A 27,257-nucleotide genomic window follows, 5' to 3' on the forward strand; every position below is an offset into this window, starting at 1 on the left:
AGACAACACAGTAACAAGACACTGCTGCAAACCAGACAGTTCTTGTCCTTGTTCTCTGCCTTCCTACTCTCTACCTACTACTCCTTCCCTGTCCCCCAACTTCAAAGAGGTGTCAGTGACTGGAGACACTAGAAGAACAAAGAGTAACTAACCAGTGTGTCCTCAGACAATTAAGATAGCCCTCCTAGAAGCTGGCCTACAGGAGTTCTTCCAAGGTAACAGCAAATGAATAGTAAAACAGAGAAAGGCTAAATAAAACTCAGTACTATAGGCTCATCTGTGCTATCTGGTGACTCTTAGGCTCCTCGATATATGGATGTTTTATTTAAGGGTGATGTCAGTTATTAGCAAATTCAAGTTTCCACTTGGAAGAAGCTAATATTTTGTACATATGGCACATATGCACTGAATGGGGCCGATATGGTTTCATTTACTCGTTGGAAATGTCAAAGGAGTTTGTGAAAAGGCTCAGTGTTTGCTTTTTGTCATAGAAATGATGATCTGCCTATGATATAAGGCAATTGCAAAGTGGGTCTCACTATTTCTCCATGCTTACTGATGTCCATTAATTTGGACATTTAGTTTTCTGTCTGGTAAGCCAATACCATTTGGGTGGTGTACTAAGAATCCACAATTTTAGTACATGTGTCTATATTGTAGTGGCATATATCATAATTTTGTGATTTAATTATCATTGTAAAGCTACATTTTAATTATGTGAAAGATAATAGCATGCCTGTACTGTTATTTCTAATGAGGAAAATTACTTATAAAATAACGAAAAGACAAAATGCTTTAAAATGATATTAAATTAAGCATGAGAGACAAGAAGGAGGGGAGAGAAATTCAAAGAGTTATAGTTTATACTCAGAATGCTAAATTCCCACTTTGAAATGAAGCATATGGATGTGATGCATTTAAGAAAACCTATCCCCAAATGCACTCAGAATATCTATATTCAAGAAGCCCTTACATAAAAATACACATGCCTTCCCTGGCACTGTGTTTCCTGAATATTTTATGATCTTTTCCTTTATTTCTTTTCAATTATTCGGTTTCTGACTGTAGGGCTCTAACGTGCAGATGAAAACACTAGATTAATTCATGTTGGCACTTCATGATATGTATGTGCATGTGATCATTACTTGCATTTAATCTGGTTTATTTGAAATGTCCTTTGGCTACTACTGTATATGTGTCTATTGTCAGTGACTTGTGGAGTTCGATAGTGTCTCAAGTGCCTTTTCTTATACATCCAAGGCCTTACCTGGTAACAGTCAGCTTATGTCCTTTCACTTCCATGCTTGCCTCTGGTTTTTCTGGATCTTTTCCTGGTCTCTCATTGAAGATGTGGATATTTGGCTCATTCATGAACTGCCCTAATGACACAAAGCACACACATCAATTTACATGGACTCCTAGACCGGTAATTGTTTTCAAGTGACATTTTGGTCCCTCTACAATCTCTTTATACTTGATGCTGCCCTTCTTCCCTTCTGATGACAGCAGACAAGATAGGCATTGGAAAGTGTAGCTTAAATCATAGGTATAGGGTGGTTTGAGATGTCACATACATATGAACCCTTCTTAAAATACCTGCGTGTTACTGAGTCTACTTGTCCCAGACCTCCTAAACCAAGTCACCCATCTTCAGTCACAGAAAAAACATCATGGCATAATTCGTAACCTGTTTTGTCACTTGTCTTGCCACATTAATGTCACTGGGCACATAGCCTTGACCATTACATTTCCTGGTCACCTGCTGTTTTGCCAACTTCCCAACTTTCTTTTTTTCCACACAGGGTTTCCCTGTGTGTAACCCTGGCTATCCTGGCACTCTATAGACCAGGGTGGTCTCAAACTCACAGAGATCCGTCTGCCTCTGCCTCCCCAGTGCTAGGATTAAAGGCGTGAGTCACCACCTACCGGCCACCTTTCCAACTTCTAACCGTAGTTGTCAAAAGTTGCTACCTGCCTGTACAATGGTTGAGATGTTTTACCTAAGAGTCCATGTGCACTGGGTGAAAACTTGTTTGTTGGAGGAAGGTAGATCCCCAGAAAGTCCACATTGACTGGATGCTTCTTCCACACATGATGTAGCAGAACAGAAAAGAACATCTCCTTATTTAGGGTGAGAGTCACAGATTTTCCTTTCTTCACGGAGATAAGCACTCTACGTAAAAGTCCACAGAGAACTAGTTTCTAGGTTATTCCAGAACAGACATTTTATTAGATGTTATATTATTTTATCCATTTACTAGTTGTGTCTTTGTCTGTGCCCATGCATGTATGCATGTGTATGTTTCACAGTACACTAGTACAGGTCAGAAGAGAACAAGGGTTTGTTCTCTCCATCCACCACGTGGATCCTGTGATTGACCTTGGGTAATCAGTCTCAGCAACAAGTACTTTACATACTGAGCCATCTCGCCAAGCCCAGAACAGACATTTTTTTTTTAAAGCAAGTCATTCTCAGACTTCATAGGAACTCTCCATTGAGAGCTTCACCATGTCAGTGTGATGGGATATTGCACATCTGTAGAAATCATTGAACAGGTCCTAGTAGGAAGACACTCTTGCATATAATACGATCATACTGCTTGGAGCATACTTGTCAATGTAGTCACCTACATATTTCCATGGCTATCTACTTACTGATTCAACCCACACATATTGAGCACTTACTGTATGCCATGTACTGTGGCTTGTCATTAAGACACAGTGAGCTTTGAAAACAATTCCTGGTACCAGGGATAGCATAGTGGATGAGATCAACCTCCCTGAACCTCGACTTCTTATGTTTACAATGGTGACTGTATGTTCTCTGTTGGTGATAAGCCTGGGCTCACTTCTGCAGTCATGTTCCAAGGGCAGATGGGAATCAATATGAAATAATACTTGCCTCTGATTCCCAAGGTGAGCTGTATCAGACCAGGACAAGCTAGTTGTAGAAGAACCGTTGATCAGGGTGATGTTCTCTGTGCTGATTTCTATTTTCATGTCTTCTTTTTGGAAATAAAATCCCAATTTTCCAAAGTAGGTTCTTAGTTTTCCATTCTCTGCCTTTTTGGCACCAATAAGCTGGCCATTGACTAGGATTCCTGTAAAAGAAAAGATCCTTTCTCTTTTGTGCTCCGCATGTGGGCACTATGGTTTGTATTTATAAAGTTTGACAAGTTGAGAAAGTAATTTTTTCATAATATTTTTCTTTATAAAAACTTTATAGTTAATGTTTTATTATAAAATAATTAAAATACCATCAGTTAGCTCATGCTCAAAATATGTATTTTAAGTTATAATTGCCTGAAATGCTTAATATAGGTAATTTAATTTTTCACTAATCATAAAACTTTTAAAACTGCAGAATATCTAATCAGCTGAAAGGGAAAGGAATCCCAGATATTCACAGGGAAGCATGGCTATCATGTAATTAGTTAATTCAAGTATAATCTGCTTTTATCTTACCTGATTCTGGATCAGACACCAGGCTAAGGATTTTTCCAGGTTCTGAGTCAATATTGAAACAGATATTCTTTTGGCTTTTTGGTAGGTAAATGATGAAGTGGGGGTCATTTTCCACTAGAAAATATACAAGGAAAATGTAAACAAAATTATGAAAAGGAAGATGATGTGTGTCATTTTTTGAGACAGGGTCTAACTTGTAGTCCAGACTGTCCTTGAATTTGTGATCTTCTTGCCTCTGCCTTGAGAATGAAGGATTACAGGCATGTATTAGCATTAACCCCTGTTGTTTCCGTTGATCCTTCAAACCATAAAGTTCATGCCAAGTGGTCAACACCTACTTGGTTCATTGATTTATGTCAAAATGGGGCACTAGAGGGCATTATTAAAAGTGTGAAACAATGGCTCCTTTGAAAAGCAATTATGGTGATTGTTTTTCTTCTATATAAATACAATCTTCTGATATTTTGAATAAGAATGTCCCCATCACTCAAGTTCATATATTTGAATGCTTAGTCACCAGGGAGGTGCACTACTTGAGAAGGATTAGGAAGTGTTGCCTTGTTGGAGTAGGTGTGGTCTTCTTGGAGGAAGTATGTCACTGGGTCTGGGCTTTAAGGTTTCAAAAGCCCAGGCTCTCTCTCTCTCTCTCTCTCTCTCTCTCTCTCTCTCTCTCTCTCTCTCTCTCTCTCTCTCTCTCTCTCTCTCTCTCTCTCTCTCTCTCTCTCTCTCTGCTGTACTGTGATATGAAACCTAGGGTTTTGATCACTTTAGGCATGTGCCCTCTCGCCGAGTGACACCCTCAACTGTTCTTTTGTGGGATGGGATATTACTATGTGGACTGTGTTCCCCTCAGACTCAAGGTTCTTCTGTCTTCACCTTGAGTGCTGGGATGAGAGGTTAATGTTTTTAATCATTTTATGTTGTTATTTTTAATTTTAATTTATTGTTCTTTCAGACAGGGTTTCCCTGAATAGCCCATGTTGGCCTTACACCTACGATCTTTCTACCTCAGCTTGGCATTGCCAGCCTATGCCACCATGCTGGCTTAATAGTCTTAAGATGTCGGTCCTGAAGATTATTTTCTTCTTTTTGGAAACTTATTTATTCATTCATTTATTTAGTGTGTGTGTGTGTGTGTGTGTGTACATGCACATGGGCCCATGTCTATGTGGAGCATGCATGTGGAGTTCAGAGGATAACTTGTGCTCTTCTCTTCTACCATGTGGGTTTTCCAGGATCCAACTCAGGACATTACCTTTATCCTCTGAGCCACCTCACTGGCCCAGCTGAAGATTTTTTAAAATATGAGAGTCTATTCAAGAGATGCTAGACATCTGCACTTGTATTGGCAGCAGGAACTAGCCTTCCACTTCTATTTCAAACAACCCACATGCTTATGGCCATGGGACCCTCCCTTACAGAGGAGGTCAGAAGCACTCTTAGAATGTCTGAAGTCTATTCCCCAAGAGAGATAAGGATGTAAAGCACATACTGGCTCCAGGGGCTGCCAGGAAGTAAGTGAAAGTGACAAAGTCAAGGAACCCCATAAACTGTGGTTGGAGGGAAAGGGAGGCCTGGACGAACCCTCAGCTGCATTTGCTTTCTGTCAGCTTTAACAAGCACTAACCACAGAGGTGACACAGCTGAGCAATCTACTATTTGTCTCCTAGCTTTGCTGTGGATAGCAGTCCTGGTGATAACAGTTCCTAGGTTACTCCCCACAGACTTGAAGACTTTGCTTGTTGAAGTCACTGACTCTTCCCTGGGACACGCAGAGAAAGGTGTCTGATGGGTGACCTTATGATGTCCCTCCATCCTCAGATGATGCTAACACCTCCATCTTCTGAATGTGCGTTTCACAAAGGCCTATGGAGATTGTGTGTTTGTAAACCACAGATTCCTTCGCCTCCAATCACCTTTCCCCACACATTGCTCACTGTTTATTTGCCCCCCAAATATCCTTAAGCCCTAGGGGATGTAACTTTGAGTGCTTTGTCCCCCACCTCCCCATATTCAGCCACTATGTGAGTAAACTTTATCTTTTTCAAAGCTGGATCCAGTGTCTGTGGATAAAAGACAACAGTTTCTCTTAACTGTGGGGTCCAGGAGAGGAGACGCATTTACTCCTATGTTCTCCAGGTGGCGCCTTTGTCTCACATGTTGAGAGGGAATGGGTCAAAAAGGTTGCGGACAGCCAATGGAGCCTCAGTGCCCAAAGTCTCCAAGAAATCCGTGTTATTGGCTTTCAGATGATTGCATTTACTATTTATGCCCCCCACATGCTGTTGTGCCAGAGGCGATGATACATTTGGATAAAATAATTTGATAGTTCCTATTCAATGAAAGTATCCACTCGCTGAGCAACAAGCAAGTGCTTAACCAATCAAGGCTGTTCATTAAATGTGAAACCATGCTCCCCCAGGGCACTCCCATGAGAAGAGCATCTCTTGGATTTCAGAGGCTTCACTCCATACAGTTGGAAACAGCGATGGGTATGGGTTTGTCCCCATACAAATTCAGATCCTGAAGCCTACCCTTCAAAATGTGATAGCGTCTGGACATGGAGTCCCTGGGAGTTCCTTAGGTTCCCATAAGGCCAGAGGATGAGACCCTGATGCCAGGGTTAGCCCCCAAATAAGAGACACCAGAGGCACTCCAGTCCCAGCTGTTTTGTTACGGCAGGTGCAGCAAGCTGATGCATGGAGCTGTTGTCTCTCCATGGAAGGCAACCATGCCTGTGAAAGTCACTGAGAAGGGAGAAATGCTTTTACCTCGAATCACATGTGGAGGTGGAGTGGACTCAAGTGGCTTCGCTCCTACTGCAAGCATGGCCATCACTGGTGTGGGGGATGGACTGGCCCATGATGGGATGGAAGCTGAGGCAACCTTGGTGCCATAATATAACGCACCTGTGCAGAAGAACCCAAATCCATTAACGTTCAAGATGCTCTTCCATAGAGATTGCACTTAATTCAAAGTATCTGGTCTTTGTATTCTCTTCCCCCAACCAAAGGTTCTCTGCTAAGGTTTTATCTGCCCCTTCTTTAAAAAACTTCAGTGCTAGCTATCAAACTCAGTCTTGATCATGCAAAGTAAACATTCTACTTCAACCCACAACTCCACCCCCTCTTTTTTTTTTTTTTTTTTAAATCCGAGACAGGATTTCCCTGTGTAACTTTGGAGCCTGTACTGAAATTAGCTCTTGTAGACCAGGCTGGTCTCAAACTCCCAAGTGCTGGTATTAATGGCATGCACCACCACCGCCAAGCACAACCCCCTCTTTTTATTCAGAGTCCTCCTTCCTTTTGTTTCCTCTGGCATCACACTGCAGGAGTCTGAGATCCAATTCTTCCAGTATCTGGGACTATAAATGGGTCTGCAGTAGAAGGAACTGCTCTGCTGGGCATAGTGACACATGCCTACAACCCTAGCACTCAGGATGTGGAGGCAGTGGGAGCAGGAGTTCAAGGTTATCCTTGGCTAGATAGAGAGCTGCTACCATTGAACCCACTGGAACAGAATTAAAAACTCAGAGGGCCATTGTAGTGTATGGCAGCCACTCTCAAGACTATGCAAGACTCTGCATCAAGAAGACTAAGTAGGGAATCTAATTGACTCAGAGGTCCTCTTAGCCTTGGGATAAGGAGTGTGGTAGAGTGGTGTGTGGGTATGTCTGTTATGTGTACAAATGTATGTGGGTGCACATATGTGGGGAAGTCAGGGATTACCTTGAGGTTTGTTTCTTAGGAGCTGTCCACTTTGTGATTTGAAACATGGTCTCTCACTGGGACCTGGGGATGGATGTTGTAGGCGGAGCTGGCTGGCCACTAAATCCCTGGGTTCTGGGATTGCAAGTGCACCCCACTACACCATGACTTTTAGGTGGGTGCTGGGTGTTGAAATCAGGTTCTCATTCTTTTTTTTTTTTTTTTTTTTTTTTTTTGGTTTTTCGAGACTGGGTTTCTCTGTGGCTTTGGAGGCTGTCCTGGAACTCGCTTGGTAGTCCAGGCTGGTCTCGAACTTACAGAGATCTGCCTGCCTCTGCCTCCCTAGTGCTGGGATCAGGTCCTCATTCTTATAAGACAATAATTTTACTGACCGAGCCATTTCCCCAGACCTATTTTCTAACTAATTCATGTTTCCTACTGAAAGTCCCCAGGAACCAAAGCATCAGCTAGCGTAGTGTAGTGGTAAACAAGAATGACTCTAGTGACTCAGTAATGATTTCCTTCTTAAGAAAACTGTTTGCCAATTCTTTCCTTTCAATTAATATTAGAGAAGGTGGTTTGGAGAGATGGCTCAATGGTTAAGCATGCTTGCTGCTCTTGCAGAAAACCTGAGTTTGTGGTTCCCAGCACTCAAACTGGCAGCTCACACCTGCTTATAACTCCAGCTCCAGGGGATCTGATGGCCTCTTATGGCCGTCAGGGACACCAGCACACATGTGCATGCATTTAAACATACACATAATAAAAATAAATCTTAAAAATGATTAGAGAAGTACACTGTCGAGTGACAAATCATTAAAGATTTTTATTTTGCTTTTTAAAAAAGTTTATGTTTTATTGTATGAGTGTTTGCCTGCATATATGTCTGTCCACATGTATGCTTTGTGCCCACATAATCCAGAAAGTATTGGATCCCCTGGAACTGGAGCTACAAATGATTGTGAGCCAACAGATGGGAATCAAACCTTGGTACTCTGGAAGTGCTCTTAACTACTGAGCCATCATCTTTCAAACCCTTCCTTTACTTGGAGACAGGGTCTTGTTATGAAGCCTGTCTAGTCATGAATTCACGTGGCAGTTCAGAATGGCCTAGGTTACCAAAGCCTCCTGCTTTAGCCTTTGAAATGCTGGGATTTCAGGTGTTCATAATATGTCAGCTCAAACTGAAGAAACAAGCTTGAGCACTTATGGACACAAGCTGGGAGCAGATGGATCAAAATTGGGAACAGAGGCTTTGGGACTTCAACATAAGACAAGAAGATCACTGTGTATTGTTGTCCCATGAGGTCCCAAAGCACTGACCTGAGCAGCAAGAATGGTCCTGTGGTGGGGAGTCAGCCAGCATGCGCTCATCCCCAGCTTCATTCTCAATCACCATGGCAGTAAGTGGAGTCACAATATGATGGTCTAGAGACATCTGCAAGATTGTTTTTGTGATTTTCCTTTTGATGGCAGCTGTAGGAGCCAGACTTCTGCATTCAGGAGATAGATTGAATAGCATCACTATACATAAGGTATACAAGCCTCTCCACTTTTCTGATATTCACTCAAGACATGAGTACAGGGTAGGGTGCCTAAGGCAAAAGGCAAATAGAACTAACTGGTTTCATGAACCCTAATGTTTTATCTAGCTACGTGGTCTCAAGGGAAAAATTTAAAGTTACATTTCTTTGGTATGTACGTATGTATGTATGTATGTGTACACATGTGCCACAGTGTCTATGTGAAAGTCAGAGAAAATTTGTGGGAGTTGGTTCTCTCCTCCCATCATGTAGGACGCCAGGATCAAACTCATGTTGAAAAGCATGGCCAACATTTTTATCTGCTGAGCCACCATGGTCTCCCCTCAATTAATTAACTGATTCAGGGTTTCTCTGTGTAACAGCTCTGGCTGTCCTGGAACTCACTTTATAGATCAGGCTGTCCTCGAACTCACAGAGATCCACCTGCCTCTGCCTCCTGAGTACTGGGATTAAAGGCATGAACCACCACTGTCCAGCACCCCCAAGGGATTATTTTTAAAGACTTATTTTTTCAGGACAGTTTTAGGTTCATGGTGAAATTGAGTAAAAGATAGTGAGGGTACTCCATGTATCCCAACCACCCATAGCTTCCTGGATTACAGAATCTTGTACCAGAGAGGTAAATCTGTGACAAGAGAGGAAAATGCATTGACATATAGATTAATAGTTTACACTGTGGTTTATGTGTACATCCCATGGACAAGTAGATATAACAGACCTACAAGTAGATACAGCAGTCCTATCTATTATCCCAGAGTCATATAGACTAGTTCCTCTGCCATGAAATGCTCTATGCTCAACCTGTCACCTGAAATTCTAGCAACCACTGATCTTTCTACAGGGCCTTAAAAGTCAATATTTAATCTTATAGCCACATGTATCTTTTAAATTAAATCTTATTGACTATTTTCTCTGTGAGTCCAGTTATATGTTGGTTACAATTCTCGTAACCCACTTCAACAACCTTGGTCCATCTTCCCAAGAATTTGACCTGAGAGACAAAGTGGGCACTTTGCAATGATAAGTTTTAGTGAAGATTCCCATGAAATGTGGGCAAGGATGCGCTAATGAGAGGGTTTTATGTTAAAGTTGAAATACAGTTCAACTGCTGGGCGTTGGTGGCGCACACCTTTAATCCCAGCTCCCGGGAGGCAGAGGCAGGCGGATCTCTGTGAGTTCGAGGCCAACCTGGTCTACAGAGAGAGTTCCAGGACAGCCTCCAAAGCCACGGGGAAACCATGTCTTGTAAAACTAAAAAAAAAAAAAAATACAGTTCAACTGAGAAGCCAGAGATGGCATAAGTATCAAAGAGCTGTTCCTCGGGGGGACACTAGTCACACAGTCATACATTTTTCCTTGGACCTTATTTCAAGTGGAAATGCAAATGGACTATTGACATGTGCAGCAACATGGCTAAATCTATCAGGCATAATGCTGAGTGAAAGTCCAAAAAGGGTTGTGTGGTTATGTGAAATAGACAAAAGTAACCAGTGGTGATACATGTCACAAATAGTGGCTCCCTTGGATGTAGAAAAGGAGACCCTGTAACGTTCTATATCTACAGTAGCATGGTCATTACTGTCGTTAATTAGTTTTAAGTTAGAAATTAGAAGGGGCGGAGGGAGGAACACGAACGTGGGTACAGAACCAGGATTGGCACGATGGACAGAGCACGAGCCATGGAGAGCACGTTAACTATAGTTTATTATAGCGAGACTGAAAGGGGGAGACAGATGAGAGAGAGAGAGAGAGACAGAGAGACAGAGAGACAGAGACAGAGAGACAGAGAGACAGAGAGACAGAGAGACAGAGAGACAGAGGTAAGAGAGAAGTGGAGAGAGAGAAGATGAGAGTAAGGGAAGATGAGAGAGAACAGAAGCAGGCAGGGTTCTGTCCTTTAAAGGGGTCCTTTGCACCTGAGTGCAGACTGGTTCGCATGGAACTCTGGGCTGGCCAGAGTGCTGCCTGAGTGCATTCTGCCAGGTAACATGGCAGGCCAGCGTAATGCCTAAACCTTTCACTTACATTGAAGGATATATATGTATATGTGCACACACACACACACACACACATATATTCATTTAAAATTAATGCACTCCACACATCTCACATATGTGACATTTAAATTTTAATCATTAAAATTTTATGTATGTAGATGTTTTGTGTGCATCTATGTCCCTTCGCACCACATGTGTGCAGTGACCACAGATATCAGAAGACCGCACTGTATCCCCTGGAACTGGAATTACACTAAATTGTTAGCCATGATGTGGGTGCTCGGAGTTGAACCCAGTTCCTCTGGAAGAGCAACCAGTGATCTTAACTGATGAGCCATCTTTCCAGGCCCCATGTTTACATTTTTAATAAAAAGAAAATAGGTAACTCAGATTTAGTTAAAGTACTAGAAACCAGGCAGTAACAATCCGATCCCTCCATTTATTTGATACCTTTCTTGGTTCCAAATATTTCTTGCTTATGACTTCAAATATCCCATTTACTGTTTGTTTACAGTATGGAGATTGTCCTTAGAGCCTTGTGTGTCCTAGGCAAAGGTTTTTACACTAAGCTATATCCCTAGTCTTGACTTCAAATATTATAGGTGGACATTTCATGTTTGTAAATCTCCATGGTGTACGCCTTACCTCTCTGCTAGCAGCTGGTTGATCGTGAGATAGGCCCATAGTTTTTTGGTGAAATTAGGGTCTGCATGCTTGTCTTTTGATAGAAAATCCTCCAGGTCATCCATCTGGCTCAAGGTTTCCAAGACCAATTCCGTGTTAGTCTGGACAATGAAAGCATCAGTTGATGGACACCCATGGACTAGAATTACAGTTAACTCATTTGCTGTAAATGCACTTTGAGGTTATACAAGGAAGAGACTGGATAGGTTAAGTGCACAAACTCCAGAAATTGGAGTTGGGCTTGGGAGAAAGAGTGAGGTTTTATAGAATGACTGAAAAGATGAAAAAAATGTGTCTTGCCTTCCCTTCTAACTCCTGCTTCTGTTCCACACACAAGAGACTGGGGATGCAGAATGTTAGCTTGTTAACTCAGAGACTAAGTGTATAAAGGGGAACCGTTAGGATTAGCTTGTTAACATAGAGACCGAGTGTACTAAGAAACCAATTAGGATTAGCTTGTTAACACAGAGACCGAGTGTACTAAGAAACCAGTTAGGATTAGCTTGTTAACACAGAGACCGAGTGTACTAGAGGATAGAGGACCAGTCAGGATTTTCACAATAAGCAGGAAAGCAGATACCGAAGTCGCAGTGATGATGCTCTGAACTTCAGCCAATTTACTCGGGTCATATTTTCCTGCTACCACTATCTCAGAACCTCCAAAGTAGTTGTGGAAGCTATTTTGAGTGACATCTGTCACTGATGCCTGGGGGTAGTTGAATTGAACATTCCTCAGCAGTGGAGTAGAGACCTGGTTGTAAAATTTCTAGAAGTCACAGGAGAGAAAAAAAATCCACAATTTGTTATTTTCATACCACTTTGTAGATCTAAAGTAATTTTCCCTGAGGCTTCTCACATACATAGTAGATAACTCTTAATGTATTTGCATGGATCTTTGGGATGATGAACACGCCGAGGTCATGAACTCTGAGCCATAAGACAAAAACATGTTGTTAGGAAATTACCTACAATTTAAGAGACAAGAATTTCTCCCTCTTTTGTTATGACCAGAAATGAAACCTTGTAGGCATTCATAATAAAATTTATCTGGGCTGAAGTAACCTGGATTAGAGCTGTATCTTTTAGCTAAGCTGCAAATGCTGTGCCTGGCATTGGCATCGTTTGGTTGTCCATTTAATAAACACAGGAGTCAGAAAGAGGATATAAAGCTAACTGATTTCTGTTTCAAGTCATCCATCACGTCTCTCTTTGTGATCGATAAGTGAATGAGGAGGTAATTGATACTGAAAGTGTAAAAACCTAAGTGAAGCTTCTGGCTTCAGGAGGCCATTCTGTCTGAACAGAGTTCCCTGAGAGGTTTAAGGTTTAGGACAATTCCAAGCCCAGTTCAGCTGTCTTCTGAGGGAATCAGTTTCAGGCAGCGAGACCATCTCCAGGAAGGGGAAAAGAAATGCTACCTTGAGCTGAGAGGATGTGTCACGGTTCCCATAGATCCGCTGAGCAATACCACGGTTTTCATTGGACAGTCTCTTCAAAAAATCATAGTCGACATCAAATCCTATCCCCAAACTAAACAGGGAGATGTTATCTTGGATGTTCTGCTTCACATTTTTCTGAATTTTGGACAGTTTCAGTTCACCTGAAGTTGGCGATGACAGGAAGGCAAGAGGGACCAGTGAGAAGAGCTAATCAGTGAGAAGAGATAATCAGCAATACTTCTCAAAACTAAAACTACATTTGCCCTTTGACCCAATAAGACAAAATTCAGAATTTTTTTTAAAGATTTATTTATTCATCATATATATAGTGTTCTGCCTACATGCCAGAAGAGGGCACCAGATTTAACTGTAGATGGTTAAGAGCCACCATGTGGTTGCTGGGAATTGAACTCAGGACCCCTGGAAGAGCAGTCAGTGAGCTTAACCTCTGAGCCATCTCTCCAGCCCCAAAATCCAGAATTTTTAAAAATGGATTCACTCTTTCATTAAGAACTCAAGTGGGGGCATTATTTGGGTATAGTGACATCAGAAACAACTTAAAGCAAGTCACCCATAAGGGAACTTGGTTAGATTGTGGTGCAACTGAGCTGGGAAAGCCTATGTAGCTACTCTATGTATTTATATTGAATAATCTCAAAAGCATTCAAAAATTTGATTAGCTATATTAACTCTGTGTAAAAGTCTTATACATGTACATAATGTATTTCAGGAGTATTCTCCTCATTATCCATTTTTGTCACTGCCCACTCCTGCTTATCTTTCTCCTTCCTGCTAGCTGCTCTTCCGCTTTCATGTTCAAAGACACCGTGTCTTTGTGAGTGTGAGAAAGTGAGAGGTATAGTCATGTCTGTGCAGGTGTTCACACCTTAGACATGCATGCAGAAACCAGAGGATGACATTGGGTTTCTTCCTGTAGCAGTCTCTACCTTATTGCCTTGAGATTGAGCTGTGTCTCTCACTGAACTGGAAACTTGCTATGTTGGCTAGGCAGGCTGTCCAGCAAGCTTCTGAGAGCCCCAGTCTCTGTCCCCAGAATGCTGACTTTACAGGGATGAAGAGCCATGTCCAGTTTGGTTTTTTTTTTGAACATTGGTTCTGAAGATTCCGACTCGGGTCTTTATGGTTGTATAGTACTTATACTCCCAAGGCATTTCCCTAGCCCCATCAAAAGTATTAAAAAGGATATTTACTTTATGTGTATTAATGGTTTGTCTGAATGCATGTATGTACACTATATGCGTGCCTAGTGACCTCAGAGGTCAAAAGAGGGCACAGGATCCCCTAGAACTGGACTTAAAGATAGCTGTGAGACACCATATGCATACTGGGAATCAAACGTAGGTCCTCTGCAAAAGCAAGTGCTCTTAGCCACTGAGCCATCTCTCCAGATCCCCAGAGGTATTTTCCCCCCAGAGGTATTTTTAAAAAGACAAAAATCAAAGTAAATAGTCTTATGTAGGGTATCTGTATATGTAATGCATGCATTTATATGTATATACACATACATACACACATGCACAAGCACACAAGTGTGTACATAAAGTAAGACAGGAATACATTAGTGTCTCTGGAAACTAGTAGCCAGAAACTAACTCCAGTGCAGAAACTGAATGATTAGGAGACAAGAGTAAGAAACAGGCATAACTTAAAAAATATGTATTTCCTCTCATTCTTTATAATTTTATTCAAAACTTATATCTAAAAAACTACAAGATGTGAATGGAGAAAACAGTGGCTCTACCACAAACACATAACAACCACTCATGTTTGTCTCTGTACTAATGAAATGATTGCGATCCTGGTTGCCATTGTGATAATTGCCTCCCATACTTTTATTTTATTCATCTGTACAGCACTGGTTAGTCACCATTCTTGTGTATGTGACGACTCATTCTTGCCATGCCATCTAGCATTGGTTATTCCTAATACTTGTCAATATAAAGACACAAATAAAAATAACAGCAAGTAATAGGAATTGGGAGATGCTGAAACTATTTTGTAGACAAGAGAAATGATTTATTTAAAGGTTGCCCAAGCCAGCAGTCATTTCTCCCATGGCAGTTGGAAGGGATGTGAAGAACAGTAGAGTCTACATTCCTGTGGGAACTAAGATAAATAAGTGCCATTCACCACTCCCATCTACCATCTTCTCAGACCTAATGTTGAGGAAATAAATGCATTTCCCAGCATGCACTGGCAGTTCTCACAATACAGATTAGAGCTCAACCTTAGCTTTCTGAGCCTGTTGTGTGGGAGAGAAACAGAGGTACTGAGAGCAATGCTGATGGGTGGTTTAGCACCTGACCATGTGTGGCCTACTTTACACCCCTGAGGATTTTCTGCCAGCAATCTCTGTGCAAATTTACTCCCAGACGTTTCACCCTTTCTGGTTGGTAATACTGCTGAGATGGTGTCCTATTCTGTTTTTGCACATTTCTGTGTATTTATTTCCTTTGGGTTTCATTTTTATTTCTATTCTGATGCCTTTTATCTTTCTTTAGCTCTCATTATGTAAAAGCAAATAGTCTCACATAAAGTTTTAAAAAGATTGCTCCCGGGTGCTTCTGGGTCAGAAGACTTTGTTGCATAAGCCAGGGTTTAAAATGTGTTAGAAACGTACATTGCAGTTCCCGTGTTAAGCAAATAACATTCTTAAAAAGCAACAGTGAAAACATTTGTCAATAGAAAGCTGAAGCAATACTTGCCCACTGTTGGATCTCCATCAGAAACCAAAACGATCAGAGAGACTGAGTCAGGGTTTAACATTCCCAAGTTACTGGCTTCATTCAAAATGAAAATTGCTCGCAGAAGTGCCTCGTTGATATTTGTGCCTGTTAAAATAACATAATGGTCACAAACACAGAGTCCACAACTTGGATTCAGGTTTATCTGTCTACTAACTACTTATGCATATTTTGCTCAATATGAAATTCATTTGATTGCTTTGTAAGTGACAAATTTATCTGTGTCCATGAAGATTTCACAATACAGTAAATTATTAATTTTAAACTATTCCCTTAGAGGTGAATAAGCCCTTTAAGACATCAGTCTGTCAATTTTGTAAAGCAACAAACTTAACAATCTAAATGACCTTGTTGAGATTCTCTGGATTTTACACATACATACATACCATTACATAGTTAATAAGGAAGCTTAGAATGACTTCATAATTAAAAAGGAAGCCTAGAATCCCTTCCTAAACATTTTTTTTTGTAAAATGATGGACTGTTTAAAGACTTGTTTAAACTATATTGTGTGCTATTCTTTTTCCACAAACAGTATTCATTTTTTATCTATAAATGTATTATTTAATGCAGATACTAAAGACTGGACAAATACCAGTGTGGTGGAGAACAACAGTTTTTGATTGTTGTTGTTGGAGACAAGGTTTTACTGTGTAGTCTAAGTTCAAGGCTGGCCTTGAACTAACGGTTGCCCAGAGGGGACACTGAACTTGTAATTCTTCTACATCAGTCTCCTAAGTCCTAAGATGTAAGATCTATCACAGCACTCAGCAGGGACTGTGGTTCTCTAGTGAACCTAGACTGAACTTTCTGGAAGTTTCCCTGTAGACTTTAGATCAAACCCACTCACCTCCACTAGGCTGGATTTTCTCAATGTATCTCTTGGCATCTGTAATTTGTGTTTTAGTAGCTGACACTAAGTCATTTCTCCAGGTTCGAACATTATGGTTGAAATCAACCACAGAGAATTGGTCTTCGGTTCTTAGGTCATCCAGTATGGTTTTCATTGCCTCTACAGTCTATTTCAAAAGAGAACCAAGAGAGGGATCGTTACATACACTGCAAGCTGAAGGAGATATCAGGAGTCCCACCACTGGCTCAGTTTAATCCTCCAAGTACTGACTCAAGCTCAACTTATTAAGAAAACTTTTGTCCATCCCTGCAGCCAACACAGACTTGTCCCTTATGTTCTAAGCATCTACTATTGGAATTTGGATACTCAACTTTCCTGTCTTCTACAATACACCAGTTTATTAGTTCTACTTTAAGATAAGCAACACAACTGTAGGTATTCCCCCTTGGACTGTCTGACACGTAGCAGGTACTTTATAGATACTGGTCGAGTGAAGGAAGAAAGGAAGGAACAGTGAGCGAGCACTTGTTTTAGAATGATGTTTTACAGGGGCAACTGCTCCCTCAAGAAATACAGGGCAATATATGAAGTCATTGTGTGTGTGTGTGTGTGTGTGTGTGTGTGTGTGTGTTTTGTACGTGTACAAGTGTATGTGAATATGAAGGCCAGAAGCGAACCTTGGGTGTCATTCCTCAGGTGCCATCTACCTTGGTTTTTGAGACAGAGTCTTTTACTAGCCTCCCGTTTGCTGATTATGCCAGGTTGACTCAGAACCTGTATGTTTCTGCCTTCCTAGTGCTGGGATTATAAACACATGCTACCATGATTGATTTTTTTCATGTGGATGTTGGGGATCAAACTCAGATCATCATGGGTACACAGCAGAGATGTTAGCAATTATCTTATCCATTCAGCTCCGGTGTAATTTTTAACTGTCACAACTGGCATGGAGGTTGTACTACTGAGATCAGGTCGGCATGAAATATGCTGGGCAGCTTCCCACAGCAAAGAAGAACCACACAAGATACCAACAGTACATTCTTGGAGGATCTGTAATGCAATACAAGCTCAAGTGGGTGGGGATCTTCCAAGGCACCGACTTCTTTTGGGTTGTGACCAAGTAGTAATTACTTAAGGTGGTCGAAAATGGCTTCCAATGATGGAATAGTTAGCTGATTGTTCAAATTAATTGGCTTAATGAGTAAATTAAAAAATCACCTCTGGGTAATTCCTTCAGTCTCAGCACTTGGGAGACAGAGACAGACAGTTCAAGGCCATCCTGGTCTACAGAGCAAGTTCCAGGATAGCTAGGGAATACATAGAGAAATCCTGTCTCAAAATCTTGCCCCACCCCACCACAAAACACAAAACAAACAAACAAACACCTCACTAGTTGTTTAGATTTGCTTCTATTCTATTTATCATGGATAAGCTTATGTTGATCTCTGAACTAGAAAAACGTGAGATAGGACAACCACCTGAAGGAATGACAATGCAGATACAAATTATAGACTGGGGAAATGGCTTTGTGGGTTGAAGAGCTTGCTGTGAAAGTATGAAGACTTGAGTTTGGATCACCAATACCAATGTAAAAATCAGATGTGGTGGTGTGCACACATAATCTCAGCACTAAAGGAGCGGAGATACACAGAGCTTCAGGGACTCACTGGCCAGACACTCTAGTCCAAAAGGCTAAACTCTGGGTTCAGAGAAGAGACTCTTTCCAAAGGAAAGCTGGAGAGTAATAGATGGATGGATATCTCAAAAGTTCATCTATGGTCTTCATGTGCACTACATAAACACAGATACTCAAGTACATATTACACACACACACACACACACACACACACACACACACAATAGTCATGTGAGGATTTTAAAAGTTACTTGTGACTAAGGACAATATACTAAAGCCAAGTGCCGTCTGAGACATGATCAGAGTGAGAAGGCATTATATAAGGATGGAACTTTTCACAAGGTGAATTTGAAAATAGCAAGAGAAGGAAAAGGATGGAGGAAATGTGGAGGTAAAAAGGTTTTTTTTCCCTGGGGAAACATTGATTTTGGAATCATCCTAGTGGACATACAATAACTTCAAAAAATTGGTAAGGCCTGACACCCTCAGTCTGATCACCGGTGAGTTCAGTTTCTGCGTAGGGAGTCAGAAAGAAGGTTGAACTGTGTTACTAAAGAGAATCACAGAAAGTGAGACACTCACCTACCACCACAAACAAAGAGTCCTTACCTGTTTCATCTTTATTCCCCACATAGAGCCACTAACATCAATAACAAAAAGGATGTTTTTGGGAATTGGGTCCAGGTTCTCAGGAGCAAAGAAGTGCACAAAATATCCATTAAATACCTGAAAAACCAAACATGTGTGAGTCAGATGGCGACCAATGTTTGGAAGGTAGGGAATGGAGGCTGGAGACTACAGGAGAAGGAAGCACGAGTCCCCGAAGATGAAAATAATAACAGAGGTAGAAGCTTGGCATGTACCCGTCTTTCTCTTCTGATGTTTCTGTTGCTTCTCTGTTCTGGGAGTCCAAGCCCTTCTTGGTGTTGCTGTCACCCCACTCTGTTTCATTCTGCCCTGTTTCACTTCACTCAGTCTTTATCTCAAGCCTCTGTCCAGGCACTCTGCTAAGCAATGGTGACTAAGGTTGTCTCTGCCCTCATTGGTCCCAACCAGCGAGGGTACAGACAGCTAACAAGTTTTTTTTCAGCACAGCATGCTAAGTGTTATGATTAGGATGGAAGTCTCCAAAGAAATAGCATCTATACTGGACCCTGGGAGATAAGTTTAGTACCAGTAGTGGGAGTTGCACTCAGAGGGGAGAACAGACACCCGCTGATGGTCAACTTTGTCAACCTGATGCAATTTAAAGTGATCCAAGGAGAGAGTCTCAAAGGAATTGTCTACATTGGGTTGTCCCGTGGGCATGTCTGTGTATGTGGGGTTGTCTTAATTAAGTCAACTGTTGTGAGAAGACCCAGCCCACTGTAGGCATCACTATTCCCTTGTTAGGAGGATTCTGAATTTCACAAGAGTAGAGACATTATCTCAGCTCAAACAATTAAGCAACCGAGCATGTATGCATTCATTTATCTCTGCTCAACTATAGATGTGATATGAATAGCTCTTGCTGCTATGACTTCCCTGTTATGATGGACTATAACCTGAAATTGTAAACTGAATTAATATAATTCCTTTCTCCCAAAAGTTTTTTTTTTTTGCTTTTGGTCAGGGTATTTTTTTTATCAGAGCAACAGAAATTAAAGTAGATCAGCATGCCAACCTCCCCAGGTTCTTTTTAAAAAGATTTATTGATTTATTATGTACAAGGTGTTCTGCTCCCATGTGTGTCTGCATGCCAGAAGAGAGCACGAGATCTCATTGTGGATGTCTGTGAGCCACCACGTGGGTGCTGGGAATTGAATTCAGGACCCCTGGAAGAGCAGTCATTGCTCTTGACCTCTGAGCCATCTCTCCAGTCCCACCCCCAGGTTCTTTATGTAGGTTCTGGAGGTTGAATTCAGGTCTTCATGTTTGCACGACAAATACTTTACCAACTAACCTATCTCTATAGATGCTTTTATTTGGTTTTATGGCATAAGGGATGATTCTTGGCTGAATATCAGAAAAATATGATCCTAGTCTCTTCTCTGTATCCTGAACACTTTCCTTGACAACTAAAAGTGACTCACAGGCCAAGGGGTTTGTTCAACTGCAGTGAGACTTGTGGTCTTAGGTTGATAGTTCTCCTGGAGTCAGTTGGTACTCACCTCAAGCTCCCCAACCTTCTCTTCTCTGTTGACGTCATACATCACCACCAGCTCTCCATCCACTGCAGTTTCAGTGCAGTTGGGGCATTTTCTCTGTTGTGCTACTGTGGGCTTGAAGGAGACATGGGCCTGCAAAGGACAGGGATGGCAGAAGCTGATCTTTGCTCTCATATACTGATCAGTGAGGGTTTGGCAATTGTCCCTGATCATGTACACAGGAAAACAGTCCGCTGACAGCATCCACTGGCCTAACAATTTTGGAAATGACAGTACTAGAGCTGTCAAGTGGACCTTCCAACAAGCTGCAGTGCTGTGTGCCAGGTACCAGGCCTTAAAAAAGAGATTCAAGGAATTTCCCTCCAGATGCCATGGAAGGAATGGCTCCCAGCTCTGGAGTCTGTGTAAGTTCCTAGAGGATTCTAACCATCAAGACAAACACAATTAAAATGAATATTTCTTGTGATTTATGAAAATTCTCTATGTGAAAAGTGTCTCTAACTACTGATTAAGTAGATGACTTGAGAAAAAGCAGACTCCAAAATGGACAAAGTGAAATTATATAACTGGAAGTGTCGCTTTATTTTCCATATTTACTTTACATTTACACTTAATAGGAAACTAATGCTAGTTAGCCTTCGACCTCAGCACAGACCACTCTTTTTTCCCCCACTACACAAAGCACAGGAGAAAAAGAGCCAGAGCCACTCAGACAGCTGGCAATGTGCAATATATCAGGTACCTTCTTCTGTCCTTTGGATATGACTGGAACACCTTGGAAATGGCCTTCAAATGTATCAGGAACATGAAGAAATCTCATCCCTTGAGGTTCAACAATCCACACGTTCACCTGAAAAGGAGTGTGCGTGTCAGAATCAAAAGTCTTTGGAGACCTTTAAAGCAGGAAGTAAGGTTACTGCTGAGCCCTCTGATGCTTTTTCTCATCTCTCAGTTTTCCCAGCATGGTTTCACTGTCACTCTGGAATGTTCCTTCCTGGATATGATTTACCTCAGGGCAGTGGCTAACTCCTTTCTAGCATCCCAATATCTTTCTACCACCTCACTTCCCCCAGGATTTATTTTCCCTGACTGTGGTTTGGATGGACAGCTTAGTTCTCTTCTTGTGGATGTGATAAAACACTCTGACAAAGAGCAACTTAAGGGGAACAGGGTTCGTTTTCACTCACAGTTCAAGGTACAGTCTATCATGGTGAGGAAGTGAATGCAGCAGGAACATGATGAAGCTGATCACATTACACCCAGTCAGAAAAACAGAAAGGGACAAATACAAGTTGCTGAACTTGAATACAGCTCCATTTAACAACATCCAGGATGCCCTGATCAAGAGTGTCCCCACCACAATTAAAATATGTCTTCCTACATCCAGATAACCCTCAGCAGGCATGTCCAGAGACCCTTTTCCAAGGTGACTCTAGATTCTGTCAAGTTGACAATTAACACTACCCATCAGGGCATGACTTTAATATGCCTCCCAAAGGTTCACATGCTGGAAACTTGGTCACAGGTGTGGCAATAGCTGAAGTGGGTGGGCCTCAGGCTGGAGATGGCTGAATGGGCTAAGTGCTTTCCCAGGGAAGCATGAGAATCTAGATTCTAATCCCCATTACTCGTGTCAAATCTGGGTGGGGCAGCATGCACTTATAACCGAAGCACTGGGAGATGGAGATAGGAGGGTCCTGAAGACTCATTGGCCAGGCAATGAGCTCCCAGTTTAGGAGAGGACACTGTCTCGAAAAAAATGTAAAAGGCAAGAGAAGAAGATACCTGAAACTAACCTCTGACCTCTACCTGCATACACACACAGGGGAGTGCAGCCACAAACACATTCATACGCCCCCTATACATACAAACAAGAGATTGGGCCTTATGCAAGACAACTGTCTATCGCCTCAAAAGGGGTGAATGATGGCATTGTGGAGTGAGTTAGTTCTCAAGACAGGAAACTGGTATAAAGGGAGGTCACTCATATGTTTTCTTTCTTCTGCAGAGAGCTGGCTGCCTGTTTCTTCACCATATTATAAGTAATCCAGGAGCCCTTCTCCAGGATGCTAGCACCGTGAGAGTTTTAAAAATATTTTTGTTTTATTTTATGTGTATGAGTATTTCATCTGTATGTTTCAACTGTGTGTATGTGGGGGGTGGTGGTATGTAATAGAACAGTTTGAAAAACAGTATATTATTCCACTCAGGTATGTTAAAACTCTTGTGAATGGAAACCTTATAGGCAAAAAATTTATTTGGCTTCTGATTCTGGTGGCTACAAGACTCAAATCTCAGATAGCACATCTTTTACAGATGAACTGAAGGCTAGTTTTGTGAGTTGAGTGGTGGCTCCTTGAAGGCTGCATTACTCAAACCCTGGAATCTGAATTTAAAATTATTTGTTTTGTTGTTGTTGTTGTTTGCTTTTTTGAGACAGAGTTTCTCTGTGTAGCCCTGGCTGTCCTGGAACTTACTTTCTATACCAAGCTGGCCTTGAATTCTCATATTCACTTGCCTCTGCCTCCCTAATGCTGGGATTAAAGGCTTGCACTGCCACCGGCCAGCTTGAACTTTCTTGGAAACAAGTCTTCAGGAATGTGACTAAATTAAGGATCTTGAGGGGGAAGTCATCTTCTGCTACTCAGCTCTTAATCTAGTAAGGGGAAGGCAGAAGGAGATTTGAGATTCTCAGATTAGGAACAAATATTCGAATAGAACAGCCACAAGCCAAGGATGCTAGAACCTGTCAGATACCAGAAGCAAGAAACAGTATGTGTTCTACACTTCCATCTGGGAATTAAAATTTCATAAGGATTAATTCATCCTCTCAGTCCGTGGACAATTCGTGTGCACTCTTCAGATTCCCGCCTGCCTGTGAGAACAAATTTTCTGTGGTTTTGGCTTACACTGTGATAACTTGTTATGGCAGCCAGTACAGTGGTGACCCCATAAGGAAAGCTGGTGTTGGGACCTGTAGAAAAGTGGTGTGGTTTACTCCAACCCCAAACCTTTTCAGTATACGACATTGCCTTTCAGAGCTAAGGGCGTCAACACCATCGGTGGTGGCGGCAACAAAAATAAAGCAGAGATCTGCACTACTGCTGACCGTATAAACCCAGGCTCACCTCCAAGTGTTTGGCCAGCCTTCCTGGCTGCAGATGAATCTTGTGCTCATAGGATCCCAGCTTCCTCCACTTCATTTCCTGGTAATGAAGTTCAAACTGCACCTTTGCCCCAGGCGGGATGTTTACTTCGGTGTTGAAGTTCTCCATATCAAGAGTTCTGCTCCTGGATGTGGGAGACCCCAACACACATGATCACGCACATGAAGGAGTTGCAAGACACAAAATTTCGACAGAGTTCTTATCTTTTTCCTGGTTGACCACATCTGCTCAGTTGTTCATGAACTTGACACATCAGAGAAAAGGGCAAGTTGGAGATAAGTTTAATCAAAGCAAGATCGTTAACCTTTCCCATCTGGCCTATTTATTTATTTCTTGGCTTCTCACTGATTTGAGTGTCATTGGCCAAAGGACCATTGGTTGGGTACTGGTTTTCAAGGAACTCACCATGTATCGTTTCTGGTACAGCAGTTATATAAGCTGATGTCATTACCTTTAACTTTCACATGGTAAGTGAGGCTCATAGAGGGTAAGGAACCTACACAAGATGCCTCACAACTAGTCAGCTGTAGAACCAGGACCTGAACACAAGTTTAGGTATCTCCCAAAATGGTGTTTATGCCCTCCACTGCATTCAGAGACTTACGTTGAGTTTGTTACATGTTGGGAGATCTACAGAGGATGAGTATCAATCAGTGTCTTATAGAACTGAGTCTGTGTTTCCAGTGTAAGGCCTTTTTCTACTTAAACACTTTTGACATTTATTTATTTACTTAGCATCCCAACTGCAGTTTCCCCTCCCTCCTCTTTCCCAGTCCCTACCCTACCCCACCCTATTCCACTCCTCCTTCTTTTCTATTCAGAAAAGGACAGGTCTCCCATGGATATCAAGCATGGCATATCAAGTTGTAGTAAGACTAAGCACTTCCTTATGTATTACGGCTGGGAAAGGCAATACAGTATGAGCCCATAAAAGACTCAGAGACAGCTCTGCTCCCACTGTTAGGAGTTCCACAAGAACATCAAGCTACACATCTATCACATATATGCAGGGTGTCTAAGTCAGTGCTATGCAGGCTCCCTGGTTGTTGGTTCAGTCTCTGTGAACTCCTATGTGCCCAGGTTAGTTGATTCTGTGGGTTTTCTTGTGTTGTAAATTACTGCCAAATCCAGTACGACGGTTGCTTTTTGAGGCACTTGCTTAGAGTCTTAAAGAGGAAGCAGCAAGAGACACCTAATTCTAATTATCATACTAGGACTTGGCTATTTTCTGAGGCTCTGAGGCACTCTGGAGCCTGATGTGCTCTGGGAGGAATGGGGCAGGGGGAAGCAGGTATGCAGGCAAGATAGCAAGCCCTGATCCTTAGCCCTTACCTCACCCATCCGGCCGTCTTGCCTTTTGCTCTTGCCTGTGAATAAAGAGCTCGGCCCACGGTTTTCTCCCTAATCGTGCTTGTAAATGTTATACCATTAACGGTCCTAGAATAGACAGAAGACAACAATGGGCCACATTAGTAGTCTTTTTTTGTTTTTTGTTTTTACGAGACAGGGTTTCTCTGTATTGTTTTGGAGGCTATCGGTCCAGCCCAGCCTTGAACGCACAGAGATCTGCCTGCCTCTGCCTCCTGAGTGCTGGGATTAAAGGCGTGTGCCACTACCGTCCAGCGACACATTAGTAGTTTTAGGGAAACTAATAAAGAACAAGCAATCAATTAGATTTCGTGAATGAGGACGATGATAATTTTGAATCTGTAGGAAACAAGAGTGCTCTTTGAGTAATGTATAGACAAGACTATCTGCCTGTGATCTGAGAGAAGTTAAATTGGGTTTCAGTTCCCCACATTTATCTCATGTACTACTCTGTGTTTAAACTTTCCATATTCAAATCATATTCTTTGGGTGAAGCATGGGGATGTGTACATGCCCTTTGAATGTGGCAGGTACCTAGGAGAGGTGGCTGATAAGCCACTCATTGAATTTTCATTTCTTTTATCAGATCACTCTTTGGAGAGTTAAGAATTAAGCATAGTCTGGTGCAAAAGAGTGAAGTTATCCCACCAAAACTGGTAAATTGAATTCTTCCTCCCACTGTAATGGATTTAGAAAGTTGAGGCTTTAGGAGGTAATTAGGTCATGAGAGAGAAGCCCTCACAAGTATGATGGGTGCCCTTGTAAAAGAAAAGCCCAAACTCTCGTTCTTCTTTGCTCCATGTGAAGACAGACATAAGAAAACCATCTATCAACCAGAAACTGAGATTGCACCAGACACTGAATTTGCCAGCACCCTGATCTTTAATTTTCCAACCTCCTACACTGTGAGAATAATATTTTTGTTGTTGTTTACACCCACGCAGCCTGTAGTGGTTAGTTATAGCAGCATCAACCAATTAAGCAGGGTGTTATGCTGTCCTGGAAGGATAGAAAACAATGTGAAAAGATGAAGGAGAGCCCCGGTGAACCCCCCTAAAAGTTTCTGTTTATCTCTTTTTTGGGGGATGGTTCGAGGTAGGGTTTCTCTGTGGCTTTTGAGGCTGTCCTGGAACTCACTCTTGTAGACCAAGCTGGTCTCAAACTCACAGAGATCTGCCTGCCTCTGCCTCCTGAGTGCTGGGATTAAAGGTGTGCGCCACCATTGCCTGTCGTTGTTGTTGTCGGCGTCTTCTTCTTCTTCTTCTTCTTCTTCTTCTTCTTCTTCTTCTTCTTCTTCTTCTTCTTCTTCTTCTTCTTCTTCTTCTTCTTCTTCTTCTTCTTCTTCTTCTTCTTCTTCTTCTTCTTCTTCTTCTTCTTCTTCTTCTCCTTCTCCTTCTCCTCCTCCTCCTCCCCTCCTCCTGCTCCTCCTGCTCCTCCTGCTCCTCCTCCTCCTCCTCCTCCTCCTCCTCCTCCTCCTCCTCCTCCTCTTCTTCTTCTTCTTCTTCTTCTTCTTCTTCTTCTTCTTCTTCTTCTTCTTCTTCTTCTTCTTCTTCTCCTTCTCCTCCTCCTCCTTCTCCTTCTCCTCCTCCTCCTCCTCCTCCTCCTCCTCCTCCTCCTCCTCCTCCTCCTCCTTCTTCTTCTTCTTCTTCTTCTTCTTCTTCTTCTTCTTCTTCTTCTTCTTCTTCTTTCCTGTTTATCTCTTTAACATCTCTCTCAGGGATTCCCTGCTTTCTCTTTGTCTCTTTGCCTCTATCCATCTTAGTCTTCGTTGACTTGTAGTTAATTCTCACCAAGTAATGGTGTTTGGAGGAATAGAATTCTGTACTTTTTACTTAATAGTCCTTAAATAGGATCATCTCCCTGAAGAAACATTTATAAGTAGGTGGAAAAGTTTCTGGTGGCCATGGTGACTGGGAAGTGCCACTGGCATTTAATGGAAAGTCACCAAGAATGTTAGAAATGCCATAACAGGAGGGATAACATCCCTGAAGGGTTTTCCTCCCCAAGTACCAATAAGTATACAGGTTGGAAAAACATTCCCAGGCTTTATCTTTCACATGAAAGAAATTAGACCTAAGGAGATGAGTGACTGACTCAAGCTGGTCAGAACAGGAACAAAAACGAAGTTAAGTGTCCAGACCAGTGGTTTCCCATCAAATCAATGGGAATTGAACTCAGAACCTCTGGAAGAACAGCCAGTGCTCTTAACCTCTGAGCCATCTTTCTAGCCTGTGTTTAGGATCTTGACTAATCTTGAAGAATGTTTTGGCTAATCCTAAGGTCTACATAGACTATCTTCTCTAGTCTATAAATTCAACCCAAGTAAAGGCAGACCAAAATAAATGTACGTTTCATGGTGTTGTCTTTTGTTACTTCAAGAAGGGAAAGGAAGAGAGAAAATGAATGAATTAAAACTGAACCCCAAAATACCTAGAATAAGTTCTAATTCTAATTATGTGGTTTAATTACAATAATTTATTGGAAT

The 27,257-nt window shown here is 41.8% G+C and overlaps 1 protein-coding gene across 1 annotated transcript in view; it reads right to left on the minus strand.

Annotated features, from left to right (window-relative positions):
- The window catches only part of Itih2 (inter-alpha-trypsin inhibitor heavy chain 2), a 34,834-nt gene that overhangs the window by 331 nt on the left and 7,246 nt on the right, over positions 1-27,257 (minus strand). The window contains 16 exon segments of the mRNA NM_001281662.1: positions 1,268-1,379; positions 2,001-2,173; positions 2,903-3,101; positions 3,466-3,579; positions 6,237-6,374; positions 8,496-8,665; positions 11,359-11,498; positions 11,978-12,163; positions 12,816-12,997; positions 15,563-15,688; positions 16,452-16,620; positions 18,700-18,816; positions 20,241-20,369; positions 20,980-21,087; positions 23,366-23,528; positions 24,737-24,841. Of these exon segments, the coding sequence (NP_001268591.1) occupies positions 1,268-1,379; positions 2,001-2,173; positions 2,903-3,101; positions 3,466-3,579; positions 6,237-6,374; positions 8,496-8,665; positions 11,359-11,498; positions 11,978-12,163; positions 12,816-12,997; positions 15,563-15,688; positions 16,452-16,620; positions 18,700-18,816; positions 20,241-20,369; positions 20,980-21,087; positions 23,366-23,528; positions 24,737-24,841 (2,331 nt within the window).

The sequence above is a fragment of the Mesocricetus auratus genome, unplaced genomic scaffold (assembly GCF_017639785.1).
Source record: "Mesocricetus auratus isolate SY011 unplaced genomic scaffold, BCM_Maur_2.0 Super-Scaffold_100013, whole genome shotgun sequence".
Classification (NCBI taxonomy): Eukaryota; Metazoa; Chordata; class Mammalia; order Rodentia; family Cricetidae; genus Mesocricetus; species Mesocricetus auratus.